We start from the raw sequence: 19,499 nt of genomic DNA, 5'->3' as shown, positions 1-19,499 counted from the left end.
TAAATTTCCTCCCACTGAAGTCAGTGGGCATTTTTCCATTGATATCAATGGGAGCGGGGTTAGGCTAACCTTGATCACATCTGAAAAATCCCATCCCTAGTTTTGAAGAACCTGGGCAATGGAAATATAATCTGTGCTTCTTATTGATGTAATTGTTTTTCGGGCTCCTTCGTGCCACATATGATATAGCATTGCATTTTAGCATTGCAATGTCGAAGGTACGGTGCTTGATACCTTCACTCGCTTATGGCTTTTTTTATATTCTAGAAAGCAGCAGAATTTTTAAACTGGATGGGGTAGCGGGATGGGACCTTTCCAAGTCTTTGCACTGCTTTAGTTGACTGATCTTTCTTCAAAATATTTGTTATCACCTGCTCTTGCTGGGTGTCTGCTAAGTTGCAAAGTTAGCTGCAGTGTAGTGTTCAGAATTGATGTAGATCTAAACTTGAGCAGTTGTTTGGGTTACACCGATCATTGATCTTTCAGAAAAACAAGGCTAACACGAATTTAATGGCCATGTGTCAGCACCACAATTTGAATCACTTGTGTCATTTGTTCAAACTTCCAATAAAAAGGCCAAGAACTGAATGATCTGCACCTGAGAAGTGGACACCAAACGTCACTGAGATCTGACTAGGCAAAAGGTCTTCCTTGAATGGTTTGCACGCCTTCCACAGAGGGAGAGAAGATGATCCAATGCATAGGGTACTAGCTTAGCCTAGCTTGTGGGATGCCTGGGTTCAGTTCCCTCCTGTGCCACATGCATCCTGTCTGAGCTTGGATAAGTCATTTAGTCTCTCTGTGCTTCAGTTCCCTATCTGTAAAATGGGAATAATAGCACTTCCCTTCTTCAGAGGGGTGTTATCAGGATAAATACATTAAAGATTGTGAGGTGTTTGGCTAGTCCAGTGATTTGGGGTGGGGGTGTTTATAAGTACTGTAGATAGAAAAAGCACGGAGTATCAGATGTCTCTGTGGCACAGTTTCCAACCCCACAGAGAGCTCACTACAGAATTGGGATGGGGGGGGCTAATGCAAGAGGGGGGATTGCACAATACCCTCCAGCAGAGTGTCCACAGATGTTGCCACTCTTATTAGGAGAGGGATCAGTGTAGGATTAATTCTGGTAAAGTTTTGGGGGAGTATTTCAATTGCCTTGGCTAAGCTTTGGTTTTCCTTCTTTATTGAAATTTTCTTGTATGCGTTGGCATCCTGGCTCTCCCTATGGTGGTAGTCTTACAAAAGCCAGGAAAGGCTGTGAATGGTGGCCTGCGTACACATGTTGGGTGAAATCCTGACCCCCATAATGGCAAAACTCCCACTGACTTCAGTGGGACGAGTATTTCACTCTTTGAGTCTGTTGCAATAGTTACCATAGCGTTCTGTGTACTAACCAGTATGAACAGTGGCTCCTAGCATCCCATCTTGTCCAAGTGCTTCCAAGGCATATTGCACCACAGTGGCAGGTCTGGTGTGGATCCGTATGCTTTATGTTGATCCATGGCTTGTATTGTTAATATGCTGGGCATTTCTCCTTCTGTCTTTGCAGTTAACAAGTATGTGGTCAAAGTGTTTACCGGAGACATTAGCGGCAGTGGAACAGATGCTGATGTCTTCATTAATATCTTTGGCGAGAATGGAGACACAGGTATTCAAATGCAAATCATTTCCTGAAATACTTTTTCCTGCTCTGCCCTAGGCGAGCCTGATATCTGAACAACAAACAGCACAATCTGGAAAATGCAAAATGATTTGGCTCCGTGAAAGGACAACCAAGGGCCTGTCTAGTTTAGGATTTTTCAGACCCATAATTTTCAGCAGGTGCAACAGCAGAACAAGGGTCAGGCTTTTCTACCGCTGTGTCATCTAACACAAAAATTCCTGGTATAGACACTCGGGCATAGACCAATTCAACAGGGAAACAATTCACTAAAATATCTGATGTTAATGTGATACCCATACATGAAGGGAAAGCAAAATATTGGCAATCCCTTCTGGGAAGCTGAGAGAAGAATTTTGTCCACACATATTATTTCAAACTTTAATTGTGGACTATGATTGAATCTCTGTCCATTTAAAGTGTGATCGTGTCACCATTTGTATCACCATTTAATTCAAATCAGCTGATAAGCTGCATTTATTTTATGAAACAGAGGCTGTAGCAAAACATGATAGTATGCACTTGATTTTAGTAAACAGTATGTTTCATCTATAAGATCAGAATAATAACTAGAGATGGGCCCAAACCAAACCCACCCTTACAGAAAAGTCTTCAAGACTTCAGTAAAAAAATGAAGTCCTTTCTATAGTTTAACTATCCTATAGAATTTAATAGAGAATGATATAACTTCTCTTGCATTCTGTGAAATGGTTCATAAACATCTGTTGACAGGATTTCATTCCCTATTAAATTCGATGGGCTTTTAGAGTAATTAATGTAGTACACTATTGGTTTTATCCCTGTTCAATTCTTTAACACTTTTCCATAAAAACAAACTCCTTTGAGTTCACAGGTGTTCAAAATCCAAACCTGGATCCTAATTTTGCAAATAACTCCTCTCTTTATAGTGGTCTGGAACAAAATCCAGGATCCAAATGCCCCTGAGCTTTGAGACATAGTAAATCTGGAATTCTGCAGCTTGTATCTACCCCTAAAAGTATTTTAAATGGTTGGATAGATTTTTAAAAGCAGAACTGTTTGAAATGTTGCAATAGAGAAAATAAAAGAGATGCCCACCCATCTATTTTTGGAAACTTCTGAGTGATGTAAGTAACTGCTGTAGGGCGACCTTGCCTGGAGAAGCCTCCTACAGCAAGTCATTACATGACAGGTGTGTCTGCCTCAGTTTCCCTTTCACACAGGCTCGCTTAAGTATTACCCCTCCTTAGGGCCAGTTAATTACCAAAACATAGAGTAAATAATGCTAAGTAAGAGTCCCAACTATAGTTTACTTCTCACACTCACTGTTTATAGTCCTTAAAACCCAGTTCTTCCCCGTGGGAATCCCTCCAGCCTCTCTGCTGGGAGTCCTTCCATACCATACTGCAGTATCTTCTGCCACACCTGGGCTCTTCATCACACGCCTCCTGTCCTTTTACCAGAAGGGCCACCACCTCTCAGCCCAGGTGGGGTGTAGCCTCACACTTCCCAGTGGGAACTCTCCCTGCTGCTCTGCTGGGAGCCCTTCAGCCATCTGGCTCCAGCTCAGGCATGTCCACTGGTAAGTCACTGCTCCCCTGCCGTCACCCCTCTCTGGTCCTTGGCTCCAGCTCTCCGACGTGAAAGCCAGAAGTCAACTCCCTGTGCTGTTCTCCTGCCTCCAGCCCTGGCTTGGGGAGATCAGCCAGCAAACCCCACTTGCTACTCTCCTGCTTTTTTGTGTTCTGAAGGAATGGTGCTTTGTCACTGGATTATAAAGTTCCCTGTCTTCTACTGTCTGCGCTTTATAGAAGCAGTGCTTTGGGACTGGTTGATTTAGTCATAACAGTAGCATTGCTAGACAGAGATTTTTTTTAATGCATAAATATGTACTGATTCCTTCACCAACTTTTTTCCATCTCATTCACCTTTCCCTTTGCTGTTGTTTTGCTTAGGGGAGAGGAGACTGGACAATGACAAGGACAACTTTGAAAAGGGAGCAGAGGACAAGTTCACCCTTGATGCTCCAAATTTGGGAAAGTTACGGAAAATTACCATAGGCCATAATAACAAGGGTGGCTCTGCTGGCTGGTTCCTTGACAAGGTTAGTTATTCCATAGGAGACAGTTAGTTAGGGCTGAACTGGGACCAAAAAGTCTAACTTTTCATCTGCTCACTGCTTCGATACCAACAGTCCCAAATACTCACTGGTAATATGGTCATTCAAGTTTTTTGTTACTCAGAAAGATGTGGGTCAAGCACTCAACATTCAAAGCTAATAACCACACCAAAATCTTCTGAGATAATTGATTTTTAAAACTGCAAATCTGGTGTTGACGATGGTATGTGAAGGGCGAGTGCAAGTGTTATAGCAGAAACTTCTCTTACCTGCCCTGCCAGTCAATTCAGTCATGTCCTGCAACACTCTAGTTTTGAGCCTGCTCTAAATAGTTGGTCCAGTAAAAGATATCACCTCACCCACCTTGTCCCTCTAATATCTTGGGACCGACACAGCTATAACATTGCATATATTCTAAATAGAGGTGCTCAAGCAAGTGACCAAAAATCAGAGACACTGACTTTCTGAGTGCCCAGGGGATGCTTGACCCCCACTCTGCCCCAGGCCTTGCCCCCACTCCACCCCTTCCTCCAAGCCCCCACCCCTGCCCCACCTCTTCCTGCCCTTGCCTCTTCCCTCCCGCCCCAGCTGATCACCAGTGGGTGGGAGGCGCTGTGGGGGAGGGGCAGCAGCTGATAAGTGGGGCCCGCCGGCGGGTAGGAGGTGCTGAGGGGGAGGGGGAGGACCTGATTGGCAGGGTTGACAGTGGGTGCTCAGCACCCACTATTTTTTCCCATGGGTGCTCCAGCCCCAGAGCACTCATGGAGTCGGCGTCTATGCCAAAAATGGGGACCAGGTTGTAACTCACCAGTGACTTGACCTAAGTCAGTGTTTGGGCCCTGGACTGCAGAGGTGTAAGTACTCTGCACCTTCTAACATCAACCCTCCCCATCCTCTGCTCTCCTCACTCATTCAGTGAAAGAGAGACAAAGAAAGGCCTGTTAATGTGATTCACCTTTGTGGCAAACACTTATTTTTTTACAGGCCGGTGCAAGGTCCATGCACCACTGAGCTCCCATATAATCCCTCAAAATAAATTTAATGGTACAAGGGCACTCTATAGAGAGTATACAGTTTAGTGTGTCTTGTTTCTATGAAAACGGTTGGTGCCACCGGACTCCTCGTTGTTTTTATGATTCTACGATCATTTGCATGGTAAATGAAGGGGGGTTTAAATGGGCTACTAACTTTTCTCTGTGTCCGTTAATGTGCTCACTGCTTTTACTCTGCATGACTGCAGCTCACCACCTTCTTTGTGCATCCAAAGGGCCTCTCATTAACAGTTCTCCTTGCAAGTCCCTGTTTGATTTCTTTCCTCTTCAGCCGCAAACTCTCACTGAAGTTAATGGCAAATCTGTCATTTGGAGCATTTGTGATTAGGGGCCCAGCAAATGAGTCAAATTGCTGGACCTCTTACAATACAGAAAACTTACCCATGCAGTAAGTATACCACATCTGGGCAGATTAACCGAAATTGCCCATGCTATTTCAGAGCGCTTTTATCACAAGTGGGTCCAACGACCACAGAGCACAACATAGGTACCATTCTAAAAGGTGAGCTGCAGTCAGTGGGAATTGTAGACTCCCATGTCAGAAAACCATGTGGAATGATCCATGTTTTGCATGCAGATCCACCCTGATTTATTTTCAGTAATTCCAGGCATAGCTATAATCCTTGTGTAGGAGATCTTCAAGGAACACCCCTTGTAGGTGCTGCAGGACATGGTGTTGTGATTCAACAGATGGCACATTTCCTGCTGAGTTATTACTGAACCAGCTCCCCAAAATGATGTTAGCTCTGTACTAGATGTTGTCATTGTTCAGATGAGATGCAAAACCACGGTTATAATCTGGAGATTATTGTATCTAAAGAAAGGTCCTGATTAGCACCAAAATTATGTGGTAATGAATATCATAGTAATTTGTCCTAAACCAAATTTTATAACTCACACCATTCACCCTTGAAACTTTTTGTATGTTTAGTTCAATTATGCACTGACTAAGTAGTTCATCTACCCAAACATGATCCAGTGATAACAGCACAGGTTACTTAAATGCTTGTTTAACAACTTGCAAAATAATTACCTTGATATCTGGGTGATATGAATCATTCCCACATCTTACAATAATATGCACCATTTTGGAAACATGGACAGACATAAAACACAAAGAAATATAGAGGAAACATTTTTTAATAAAATAGCTGTGTCGTCTTTCAAAGCTTCACCAGCACAACCTTATCTGTTGTCGTTTGCATTGTGATCATGCCCAGAGTCCCCCAGCTGTGCATACCCAGAGACAGCCCCTTCCCTGTAGCGCTAACAATCTAAGTAGACTAGACAGCCAAAGAGTGGGGAAGAGGAAGTATTATTCCCAAATTTGCAGATTAAGCCATTTGCCCAAGGTCACACAGGAAGCGTCTGGAAGAACTGGGACTAGAGATAGATCTCCTACGTGTCAATTCAGTGCCTTGACCTTAAGACCAATTTTGCTGTCTGTCTGACTTTGCCTTTATCTTGGGATCTTGTTGTATGGTTCACTCCAGTTAGCTGTCTCTCCCCACTGCAAGGATTGCAAAAAGACTGTTTTTCAAAGCTGGCTTGCACTAGTTATTAATATCATTTTATTTGTTACGTGCCAGCAATGTTTTTGTGTCCTGTCAACTTGACAGAGTTAAGAGTCTCAAATCACAAGCTCATTCTAATTCAAGATGCAGAAGCTAGGCAGCCCTTTCATCCATTTGTTGCTGGCTCTAGGGGTAGTCCAGCAGAGTGCCAAGTTTCTCCATCTTGGGGGTGCTCGGGCTTTGTAGGATTGAGCCCTTGGAGAAGAAAGTTAAAGGATAGAAGGTGAAATGAGACAATAGTGATCCCAGTTTGATCAAGTCATTTCTTAGAATGGCACTGCAGAGTGTTTTAGAACAGAAGATAAACACTAATCTAACTCACTCAGAGTTGAAACTCCTGGTATTCTCCTATTAGACAATAAAAGGTTAAAGAGTATTTAGATAACTTGAATATATTGACATCAGCAGGTCCTGATGAATGCACCCTAGAGTGCTGAAGGAATCAGTGCCTGAACCATTGGCAAAAAGGCAATTACTGTACTATATCGGGTTGTATTACTAGTAATATCATGTGTAAAACAAGTCAGATAATTATTCTGCCCTACTTAGCAGTGCTTAGGTCTAAAGCATGTGAAAGTTCAGAGGAGATTGAGAAAGAAGATTAAAGATCTGGAAAATAAGAGCTGTGAGTAAAAAGTTAAGTGAATTCAGCAAGTTTTCTTTGGAGACAAGCAGACCAAAGAAAGACAGGGTTAACTGCCTGCAGATGTGTGAACAGATCTTGTAAAGGGGTCAGGAATCAATTATTTTTCCTACTCAGCAAGGACAGAATGGGAAGCTCCTCGTTGTAGGGAAGAGGTAAAATGTAGGTTCAATACCAGAAAATGAGCAGCGACCATGCCGCCACTGGACCAAGCTCTTAAAGGAGGTTTGGGAATTATTTTCACTGGAAACACTCAAAGACAGGCTAGACCACGCTCCTCTTTGTGAGAGATGATTTAGGGGTAATGAATTCTGAATTCAGTTTTGCACATTTACGGGGAGCTGGACGAATCGACCCAGGAGAGTTTCTTTTGGACCCTGCTGAAAATTGTTTAAATCGGTCCAGATCCAAAGCCAATGGAATTCAGTAACTTCCTTGTTACTATAGCTGAAAAGGTCTGTTTACCCAGGAACATCAAAGCAAAGAACTGAAGCATGCACTTGCAGTTCTAGCATAAAGGCGACTCCAACTGGAGTCCTTCCTACTGTATTGAGTGGAGATCTGAGTCCACCATGTTTACCTCAAGCTCAGCTAAGACTGGAGTGTGTGTTTGTTAAATCTGTGTCAGATGGTGCTTGCTTGAAGGAGTGCGTGAAGGCTTGGATGCTCTTGAGGCTAAGCCATAGGACTAGGGGTTGAGGCTCTTTGGTTCTATTCCTCACTCTGCCACTGATTCTTTGAGAATTTGGGTCATTCAATCACATCTCACTCTCCTCAACTTTAAAATAGAGATAATACTTCCCATACACACAGGTGTATTGGAAAGCTTAGATGAGGGTTTGTAAAAGTGCTGCAACTTTCTCAGATGGAAGGCAGTACGTAGGTTATATGTATGTGTTGTGTGTGTGTGTACATATATATATTGCACATATAAAAACTATGTTAAAAGAGCAATAAGGTTGCAAAGTCAAGTAGTCAAAAGTTAGGAAAAGTCAGAATTAAAGTTGCCTGTGCAACCTTAATTCTGCCCTCATGTGTGTATGCATTATGATACAGGCCTTAATTACATGGTCACATGCTATTTTTTCCACCAGACCCCTGTCTCTTTCATTGCACAGGATGGACAGTGCTCAGTTAATGACCAGCTGTTCAATATTTTGTTTTATCCTCATTGTCACTATTCAAACCCTGCTCTTTATACAGAATTATTAATTTCCGCTGGGGCTATTCTGTGACGTTCATCACTATAATATCTGAGTGCTTCACAAATGTTAATACATTTATCTTCACAACACCCCAGTGAGGCAAGGGAGTGCTGTTATCCCTATTTTACCACTAGGCAATCGAGAAGGGAGATTAAGGTCAAAAGTGTCCACTACTTTTGGGTACCCAATTTTAGATGCCTAGGGCCTGATTTTTCAGAGTCCTTAGCATAATATAGCACTTACATCTTCAAAGCACAGCTTCCATGGATTTCAAAGGCAGCTTTGAGTGCTCAGCACTGCTGCAAACCAGATTCTAGTTGGGCACCCAGAAAATGAGGAACACACAATTAGTGGCCGTTGGTTAAAATGATTTCCTCAGCATCACACAGGAACTCTGTGGCAGAGGCAGAGAAAAAGTCCAGTTCTCCAGGGAAGCATTCAACTGCCTTAACCATGAGACCACCCTTTCTCATCCTGCAATCCTCTGCCTCATTTGCTATATACCTTCCAACTTCTACAGCAACTGGGGCAGGGGTCCTGCAGACAATGGCCTCCTTTACTAAGCAGCCCCAATTCATCCCCAGGAGCTGTGGCAACTGATATTGTGCAAAGTCTTATAACTTGGCCAAATTTGGATGTTTTTTCATGGGCATAGCAAAAGGCGCATTCCTGACACAAAGGTCATACACCCCTGCCAAATTGCGACCCCTTCCACCAAAGCATGGCGTCACTAGAATTCCCCATCAAAATGGTGGTAAGAATATTTTTAAATGGCAAAATAATGTATTTTCCCTATTCTCTGAAACAGCTGAGCCATTTTTTTGCTGAAACTTCAAAGGAAAAGAAAAAGAACGAGCCTTTGTCAGACACGCAGCATAGAAAATTTCAGCCCAAACAGTTAAAATTTTGACAAAGTTATAAACAACTGAAAACATGGTTTTATAATGGCAAGCTTAACTATAGGCATCCCTACCTCTCCTGCCTGTAAAAGAAGTAAAGAAATAGTTTATAAATTCACCACAACCTCATCTGGTGTTGACTTCCTGATTTATACCCGTTGAGGATCTGACCTAGTATTTTTGAAGCCTGGGTACCATGACTAGAAATGCAAGTGTTATCTCAATCTTTAGTATTGTTCCTGGGGTCTAAACCAAAGTTTGCCATTTAAACTGCCCAATGGGAACAGAGAAAATGAAGAACAGAGCCCTGGGGAATCCCTCTGATCAGTGGGAACAGACTACAGGAAAAGGAGCATGATTAGGATACTATAAATAGTCCCTGCATGACATAGACTTTAGAGCCACTTTGTTTAGGTCAATGGTGGCACAGACACTGGGGAGGTGACAAGGGGCAGCCCAAAAAACTAGCCCTCCCCTTTGCAGCAGTAATCAGTAAGATAGTTGTGAACATAAACGAAGCAGTTTCCTGAGCTGTGAGCTTGACATGAAATCTAGCTGGAACGTAAGCCGCCCCAAGTTCGAAGGTGCAGGGTAAAACATAACAGAATTTGTTTTTCTCCTTGTGCTGTTTTTCCCAAAGTGTTCCATGATCTAATAAAGGAAGCTTTGTCAGACCCAGACACACACATTAAACATCTCTGGTCATTCCTCTCACACTTCCTAAGTTGTGGATGTTGTTGTCTAGTTGTTTATGCTCAGAGTGAGCTTGTCAGCTCTAAATATAAAATGAAATGTGAATAAAGAGCTTGAAGAGAAGCATAAGAAAAGTACTAATTTATAAGAGATGGCTCCAAACTATTGCTACTCCTATCATGACTGCTACTGGGCACTGCTATTAGAGACACCCCCAGTCCACATGTACCTTAATGGAGCCGTCTCTTTTAGATCCAGTGCCCAGCTGCTGCTTGATTTCCCAGCATGCATTACCACCCAAACTCTGGAGACAAGCTCCATTCCGGGATTGACTACATGCCATTAGAACCGGAGGCAGCTGGCACTACCAGCTACAACCAAAGTCTTAGAGCAGGGGTGGGTACACTTTTTGACCTGAGGTCCACACCTTGGTATGGAAATTGTATGGCGGGCTGGCTGGGGCAGGGGATTGGGGCGCATGGGGGGGATGAGGGCTCCGGATGGGGGTGCAGACTCTGGGGTGGGACTGAGGCTGCGGGGTTTGGGGTACAGAAGGGTGCTCCAGGCGGGGTTGGAGAGGTTCGGAGGGCGGGAGGGGGCTCTCAGCTGTGGCAGGGGATTGGGATGGGGCTTTGGGCTGGGATCAAAGGGTTTGGAGGGCAATCAGGGCTGAGGCGGGGGGGTTGGGCTGCAGGGTGGCTCAGGGGTGCAGGATCTGGGTGACACTTACCTGAAGCGGCTCCTGGAAACAGCGGGCCGTCCCCCCTCTGACTCCCAAGCAGAGGTGAGACCATGTCACTCTGCGTGCTGCCCCATACGCAGGCATCACCCCCTCAGCTCCCATTGGCCATAGTTCCTAGCCAATGGGAGCTGCAGAGCTGGTGCTTGGGGCGGGGGCAGTGTGTGGAGCCCCTGACTGCTCCTGCTTCTGGGAGCTGTGCGGAGCTGCTGCACGCGCAGAGTGGAGCAAGACAAGCCCACGATCCCACTCCCTGGCTGGAGCACTGGAGCAGAGGAACTCAAAGGCTGGATTAAAAGGGTGTGGCCCGCGGGCTGTATTTTGCCCACCCCTGTTTTAGATGAATGATAAGGTTGGGAATCACTGGTGTCTGGATTTTGGAATAAATAGTTCTCAGACTCTCTCCCTCTGGCCTTGAAGGCTGAGGGAAATACAACAAGAACAGTCTAGCCTGGAGAGCAAATCTTATTTACTGAAGACATTCACCAGCAACAGGAATGGAGATTCAGATTTTTCATGTCTAGCAGAAAATCTATTATCCTCTAATGGTATAAAACATTGCAGTAGTAATGGTATAATGGTATAAAACATTTATAGTAATGGTAGTAGTAATGGTATAAAACATTTCCTAGTCAACTATGGAAATCTACAAATGTTTTGGAACAAAGGATATAGAAATTGTCATATCTGATCAGATTAAGGGTTTGTCTAGTCTAGTATCCTGCCTCTGGTAGTACCACATGCTTCTGAAGAAGGTCAAGAAACTGCAAAATTGGTAAGAACAGCCTTTCTGGCCACATAGGGGAAGTTCTGTCCTTGGCTTATCAACGTAGAACGTATTTAGTGGGCCAGGAAGCCAAGTCCTGCCTAACTCATGGAGGATAGGTCCATCAGTGACTATTAGCCAGGATGGGCAGAGATGCAAAACCGTGCTCTGAAGTGTTCCTATCCTCTGTTTGCAAGAGGCTAGGAATGAGTGACAGGAGATGGATCATTTGATGATTACCTGTTCTGTTCATTCCCTTTGAAGCACCTGGCATTGGGCAATGTCAGAAGACAGGATACTGGGCTAGATGGACCTTTGGTCTGACATAGTATGGCTGTTCTTATGATCTAACTAGCAGCTGTTTCTGCTCTAGGTTCACTGCCCCCATTGCAGAGGGAAGGTGCAGAACTGTGAAAGGGGGAAGCTGGTAGTTCAATAATGGAGTCATTGGGTGAAATTCTCTGGCCTGTGTTATGCAGGAGGTCAGATTAGGTCGAATGGTCCCTTGTGGCCTTAAAATCTATGAAAAAAATCTTTGAAAAAGGTGTCGTCATGGGGCTACCAGTTTAGCTGCCATCCAGACTAAGGATAGAGAGAAGGCAGCCAGCGGAGTCCAGAGAGGAGTAAAGCAGGCCAGCCAGATGGTCCTGCTGTCGAAGGTAGCTGGGAGCTCCAGTAGGGGGCAGATTCTGACAAAGTTCACTAGGCAAAATAGCCGCATTAAAAGGTGACGTATGTGCTGACTGTCTGCAACTCTCTGTCAGCCAAAATTGTGGAGAGGACGGTTTCATCTTGTTCTCCAATAAATGTATTTGTAAGTCAGGTAAGACAGAATGGGCAACTCAAATGCTGCATCTCCCCTGCACTCTTTGATCTGCTCTCCATGTAGCACCGCCCTTCGCTTTAGCTTCACGTTGGTCACAAACTGTCTCCTCTTCTCCTAGGTGATCATCGAAGACATTGGCAATAAATCTGTGTACGAATTCCCAGTTGGTCGCTGGTTTGCGTTAGATGAAGATGATGGGAAAATCCAGCGGGACATTCTCGTGGGAGGAAGTGAGGCCACAGGTAAAGGCAGTGGGCCTGATTCTGGGATTGGGGGCAAGGAGAACTGGGGAGCGAGCAAAGGTTTAAATAGCACTAAAATGAGATCCAATAAGTGGAGCATGGGAAGTGAATGTCGACCTCCAACATGGTCATAAGGGGCAGGTCACCCACATAGCTGGGTTAGGGTTGGAGAGGCAGATATAGAGAGGCAGAGTCCACTTCTTCATGGTCCTTGGACCGCAGGGACCTGTGCTGTGTGGAGATCTCTAGCCATGCCCCATTTAGAAGTTAACATGCCATGTTTGTGATTCATCATGGAGACCTGCTGTGGACCAGACATCTGTGACATGCCAGTCCTCCAGTGCCCAGCTCACCAACATAGCAGATGCATGACATGTCCATTGATGTAGGTCAGGAAGCACCTGCATCAGCAGGCTCCAGGCTGATGGCTCATGGAAGAAGGATCCAGTGAATGCGTTAACATGTCGACTGTCAGCCTTCAGAATGTGGGTTACCAGTGCCAAATGGCTTAATTATTTATCTGAGTAACTGATGAAAAAGCTTCCAATGTGCTGCTCATCGATCAATTTTATGCTTGATACTATTGCTGGGGAAGCATAATCTCCTTTTACAATGCACTATGTTCAATTCCAAAGTCTAATATTGACTTTATGATTGTCTAACTTAATTAGAACAGACAGACAAATGCTTTCTCATTGTTTGAGGAAATCTGAGCTCCTATGGTTTGATAAAGATGCTCCACTTGCATAGAACATGCCAACATACAAATATTAATGTAACTTTTGAAAAGACATGACTGTTTATAAAACATCAAGTTCTGAAGTCCCTACTTAAGCAAAAATCACCATTGAAGTTTGAGTTAGTTAATCTGAGCAAAGGCTGCAAGGCTGGACCCAAAATATTTATATGTGCACCTTGGAACATTCTTATGGTAGTAGGAATGTTTCCTTACTTATTAATGGAACATATATGTGGGAGCCAGGAGTGGCTAACTTCTAATAATCCCAGCTGTGCCATCGACCCTGTCCGTGACATCGACGTCTCTAAGGCGAGATTTTCAGATTTTTTTCAATGGACATGGAAATTGCCGTGCTGGATCAGACCAGTGGTTCATCTAGTTCTGTATCCTGGAGCTTATTTTCAGTGGCACTGAAGATCTACAGGTCCACTTCACTTTACTTAGAACTTCTGGTGCTCAGCTCCTCTGAAAAGCAGGTCTCTCTTACTTAGGTGATTAAATATGGGTCTAGGCACTTAACGTTAGGCACCCACGTTTGAAAAGTTGGTGTTGACAGCTATGCCTCAGTCTCCTAGCTCTTAAAGTGGAGTAATCTCTGTGACTACCTTGTGAAATGTAATGCAGAACACTCTGAAGATATTACATATGTGTTCAGTATTTTTCATTTAATTTAATAGAAAAAGCAAGAATGTCAGAACCACTGAACTTCAGCTAAGGGTTCTTTCTTTCTGGGACCTTGTAGTAGAGAGGCTATCACCCTATGTGTACTCCTGCTGAAATATATGAAGTTATATAAGCTTTAGCTGTGAGTTTCTCTGAACACTCCATAGCATGAAAAAACAATCATATTTATAGTGCACTGCATGGTGGTTGAAAACAAAACACCCCGCAGGAAATCAATGCAGCTATGAACCACATTCTATGTCATGTCAAAAATTGTTACTTTCACTTTTTTTTTCTTTCTAACTGACTCTCATTCCTTTGTGAACCCCTCAGGTATTGTTTACAATGTTGCTGTAATGACAGGGGATGTCAGAGGGGCTGGCACTAACTCCAAGGTCCACATAATCCTGCATGGCTCTAAAGGTTTAAAGAACAGTGGGAAGATTTTCTTGGAAGGAGGTGAATTTGAACGCGCCAGGACAGATCTATTTAACATTGAGATAGCAGCTCTTCTCAGCCCCCTGAGCAGAGTTACAATTGGGCATGATAACTGCGGTGTCAGTTCTGGCTGGTTTTGTGAGAAGGTGAGAACAGGTCAAAGTCTTTAGGCAACTCTCAAATTATTTCTCATTTGCAGTCTGCCCTGGACAACCAAATCAGTTTTAAAATTCTACTTTTATTTAGATTACAATATCTCCAGTGTATTAAGTCAATATTATGCATAATGCATGCTATGAGACTGATTGCCACTAATATATGTTAGATGCATAAATCAATCCCTCATTAATTGGGTCAATTGCTCATTTGCTGTCACAAAGAGAGAGAGTATTTTCTGCTCAGCACAGAAGCACTGTTAGATGCTTGCATAATGCGTATTGAAGAAATGCAATTTTGTGTTGTATTCAGAGCTTCTAAGTTAAGATCCAGATTCAAACTTGCCCGATGTTTAGGGGTTGTTGTGATCTTGGGTTTTGGGTGGGTCCAGAACAGGGAAAGGGGTCAACCACATCACTTTATTAGGGGTCCAAATTTGGGCTTTTCAGATCTATGGGTTTGTGTCTATGCCCATCTCTAACTGTGTTCTGCCATGAGATTGTCAGCTCTTAATCTAGTTTGCCAATAAAGGGACAACTTTCCCTAGGTGATGGAAGGCCATGTGATTTCTCTGGGAAGTGATGTAGTTTAGCAGTGGAGACACCTGAATCATTTGCATAACTTGGGTCTCCTGCCAATCATTGAAAAATGTGGCTGCCTAACCCTCAGTCCACTTGGGCTGTTGAATTGAAAATGAAAGATGCATGCAACAGGCCCCTGTCATTGACTTCAGTGGCTCCTGGTACATCCTGCAACCCCCACTTCTCAAGCCCATGTCTTTGGAGGATGAGCAATTGACCCTTTTCTCCTTCCAGACTCTACAGTGGTGTTTGGCCTCTGCTTGGTAGCCACATGTCAATACACCCCAAGAAGAATCTTCTGGGGGAGTAGGAGGGCAGAAACCATTTGTTGCACTCATAATTGGACAAGAAACAGCCTGTTGTTTTTTTCTGATGACTTCCCAAAGAGCCTAACTTTTCACAGAGGACTCACAACTCCTTGCTCAGTTGTTACCTTAGCTGTGGCAGGTTTCAGACACCTCTAATTTGGGCTGCTAGTGAAAGGAACTGGATAACTGGACTTTCTTTCCTTGACTTCTTTTCCTAGGTGGTGGTTTATTGCCCATTCACTGGCATTGAACAAACCTTTCTTTGTGGAAAATGGCTGGATGAAGATGAAGGAGATGGACTGATAGAACGGGAGCTCTATGAAATGGTCTCTTTGCGCCAGAAGAGACTAAAAAGTATGTATAGTGGCAGATAGGGCACAAGCAGATTCCTTCTACCCTCAAACTTGGATGCTACCTATCCTGACACAATACAGGTAGACTGTTCTGCAAGGCAGAGGCCTAGGTAATGCAGTGATCAAAGCTCTCAGTCTTGCTTTAATTCCAGTTTGAGACATTGAGATGGACATGGGTTTGGGGGTTTCAAGAAATTAAACTTTTAAAATATCGTAAAGGAATGCACCAGTTTCCTTATGTAGAAGAATTATGGGCTTCTCAGGTTGGGTCACTGGCCATGAAAAGAGTCCCTATAGCACCTTTACACTGTAAGCATGTTAGATCTAGAGTTGTTCTCCCTATAATATTAAAACCTGATCTGCTAGTGAAGCTGAATACCCTCCCCAACTCCCACCCCAGGGCATCCTAAAAAAATGGAAAAGAGGAAAAATAAAAGAAGCAACCATTGTTGTTGATTTTACACAGCTTGCAAACCTTATTTTTCACTTAGGGTGGGTAGGACAGGAGTAAAAAGTCCAATAGTATTTTGTCATCTTGACCAACTGCAGAATGTGCCTCTCCAGGTAGCAAAGTTAAGCATTTGATCCCCCTGCATTAGAGGGAGGCATGCTCAAAGGCATTTGGCTCAGTGTGCCATTCCATCTAGCAGAGGGCAATATGGTAGCAACGTGGTTCAAGACCTGTTTGGTGTCTTTGCAGCAAGAAGGGAGTTCCTACTATTTCGTCCTCATTAGAATGTACATGTAAGCAAAACATTTTAATTAACAAAATAGATGCTATTTAATCAGGATGTCTCCGTGGATTCCAGTTTGTCCTGTTTAAGCAGCAGTTTCATTTAAACTAAGTTTATCTAAATGTTATTTAATGTTATCGTCGCATTATGTCTCTGACGCAGTCCATTCAACTAAAGCATTTATGACCTTTAACTGCCATATTATCAACTCTGATTGTTATTGACAGGGTAATTCCCTGGTTGCTATTGTATGCGAGATGGGCAGAGAACATTAGCCTTGAGAAATCTGTGCCCTTTAAATGCCACATTAAAGAATTGTAGAAGCTGAAGATGGGGAAAACCTCTTATGTCATCCAGCCCATCAGCTTGCCAGTGCAGAATTGTTCCCTACTGTACATTTATTGGAGTATTGTTCAAACTCATTTTAAATGTCCACAGAGACAAGTCTGCCTGCACTGCTTTTGGAAGAGTTTTCCACAGACTAATAGATCTCACTGTTAGGAAGCTTTTCTTGCTGTACAACCAAAAATTTTCCTTCCTTAATTTTATTCTGGAACCCTTTGCACCAAATGATTCCTGTCTCTCTTTGGTGCTTATATCCAGAAGAATCTCTGCTTACCAAACCCTGCTTATGAGAACCTCCTTGCTATCCAAACACCCTGTGTCACTTGATGTGGAGGGAGGTTTGGACAGGAGATGAGTAGGGTAACAGCCTGAAGACTTCAGATTTATAGAGCCACTAAGATCTGCAAAGATGTGGCAAATGTTTGGGGAACTCCTAATCTCCTCTGACAGCTCCATCCAGACTCTGTGCTTGGTTCCTTCTTCTTTGACCCCTTTAGTCCCTTGGCAACCAAATAATCACTGGGTTTTGCAGTTTGTTACTGTCCAACTTTTATAAGTTCCTGGCTAATTTGCTTTTACGAATTACACCTGTGCAATGTACAACTACAGTAAGGCAAGGATCTATGCCACTCCAAGTGTTGTATACCACTGTTATACCAAAGGTAACTCAACCAATCAACACCCTTACTTTGCAGCTAATTTGTGTGCAACAATTTCATTGGTTGAGGGAGACTGCACACATGATGGATTAGATGGCCCAACTGCCACACCCATGTACCCAACTGCCACACACACAAATCAACACAAATCACCCAGCACAACCCAACTCATCTAGACACATATCGACACAATCATTTAGACAGCACAACCAGTATACACATGTAGCCCCTTATGGCAGCACACACCGCTTATTTGCCGCCTGCACAAATCCACATAACCCTCCCAGCATACCACAACCCTCATACAACGACACAACCTTCACACACTATAACCCCAAACTCACATAGTTCCTCACCACAGCGCACACCCCTCATTTGCTATCCACACAAATCAACACAACTCTCCCAGCACAACACAACCCACACACAAAACAACCCAACCACCCACACAACAGCACAACCAACACACAAAATAACCCCACACATCACTCTGAAGCCTAGATTGTCTGTTAAATCAGTGTGAAGTGATACAAACAGACACAAGCATGGCCAGGAGCTCTTTTGGTCTGTTACTGTCCAGTTTTTAAGTTCTCAGACATTTTTGGCTTTTTTACACATGACTTTACAAATTACACCAGCACAACAGCACAGGCTTTCAGCTGCTACTTATAGTTTAAAGGGAGTCACATGGTTAAATCTCCATGCAATGCATGGACACCTTATTCCTGTATGACTATAGGTACCCAATTATCTATATACCTAAGAGGATAAAAGGCCTGAATTTTCCTCATATAAATACACAGCCTCCTCTTGTCCTAGTGAAGTTATAGGAATGTTTGTACCAGCATGTTTTGATATTTTTATTTGCTGTTTTGTTTATAAAATGGTTTGAATCTTCTTTGTAGAAAATCCCTGGTCACTTTGGATCTGGACAAGTGACATTAAGAATGCAGGGACAGATGCCAGCATCTTCCTCCAGATTTACGGAGACAAGGGGAAGTCAGATGAAATGAAACTGGACAACAATTCAGACAACTTCGAATCTGGACAAACTGATAAGTTCACGGTCAGAACTTTGCATTTGTGGTGGAAGGACTTGACTGCGGTTCTCTTAGGGCGAATTTTACCCCTTTGCAGAGGGCCAGCAGCCCAATGCCTATACACCAATTAAATCCCACTTTAAGCTTTAGACAAATCCTCAGCTGATGTAAATAGGTATAATTCCATTGACTTCCATGGAGACACGAAGATTTACACCAGCTGAGGATCTGGCCCAAGTTCTTAAAATAGGGCTTATGGCTGTTCTGGCGCTGGTGACTTGAAGAAATGATTGCGTATTGATTGCGTATTGCATAGTATGTTCCCTCCAGAGCTCCGGGCTATATCCTCAGCTGACGTAAATTGGCACAGCTCCATTGACTCCAGTTCATTTGCTGCACCCATTTCTGCCAGTGGAGGAGATGGTCCATTATGCCTGCAGAGGTGAGGAACACGCACAGTACCTCCAGTGGTGCTGGGGTGCGGGGAGCTCATGGACCAACAGCTCTTGTTAGAACCTTGGGAAGAGCAGTCTATCCACATTCCGTGCAGCACTAGCCTCTTTGCGCTTGCACAAGTGTGACTGTCATGGCTATTAGTATACTTAGGAATAGTTTGTGTACAGTGCCAAAAAGTGCTCTGGGCTCTATAAAGAACAAGTAGCAGACAAGGTTCCTGTCCCAAATAGTTTATAGTCTTAACCTGGCCATGTCTCCAGTCTCCTTGGACATGTTCCTCAAAGATGTCATGTCAATATTGCCTGCAGAGTTGGGGTTGGGTAAGAGCTTCCTGTGCATGCTAGTACCCCTAATTCCTTGACATGCTTGCATTTGACTGGCTATGACACGTCCTTAAAACTTAGTTATGGGTTGTCCAGAAGAAGGTTAAAAAGCAAAGAAGTGCATATGTTTTGGAGGCTTTGTTTGTTTGTTTCCCACAGTATTCTTGTCAGCAAGTTAAGGAAGTATGGGCTGGATGAATGCACTATAAGGTGGGTAGAAAGCTGGCTAGATTGTCGGGCTCAACGGGTAGTGATCAATGGCTCCATGTCTAGTTGGCAGCCGGTATCAAGTGGAGTGCCCCAAGGG

General features: G+C 43.7%; 1 protein-coding gene across 1 annotated transcript in view; it reads left to right on the top strand.

Moving 5' to 3' along the window:
- LOXHD1 (lipoxygenase homology PLAT domains 1) overlaps window positions 1-19,499 on the top strand; it is a gene marked incomplete at its 5' end in the record, with an annotated part of 327,020 nt that overhangs the window by 135,885 nt on the left and 171,636 nt on the right. The window contains 6 exons of the mRNA XM_084628053.1: window positions 1,550-1,648; window positions 3,595-3,743; window positions 12,274-12,397; window positions 14,133-14,383; window positions 15,501-15,636; window positions 18,279-18,439. Coding sequence (XP_084484179.1) covers window positions 1,550-1,648; window positions 3,595-3,743; window positions 12,274-12,397; window positions 14,133-14,383; window positions 15,501-15,636; window positions 18,279-18,439 — 920 coding nt within the window. The remainder of the gene's footprint in view (window positions 1-1,549; window positions 1,649-3,594; window positions 3,744-12,273; window positions 12,398-14,132; window positions 14,384-15,500; window positions 15,637-18,278; window positions 18,440-19,499) is intronic.

This window comes from Lepidochelys olivacea (genome assembly GCF_965140295.1).
Source record: "Lepidochelys olivacea isolate rLepOli2 genome assembly, chromosome: 5".
Lineage (NCBI taxonomy): Eukaryota > Metazoa > Chordata > Testudines > Cheloniidae > Lepidochelys > Lepidochelys olivacea.
This window is presented reverse-complemented; position numbering and strand designations above follow the sequence as displayed.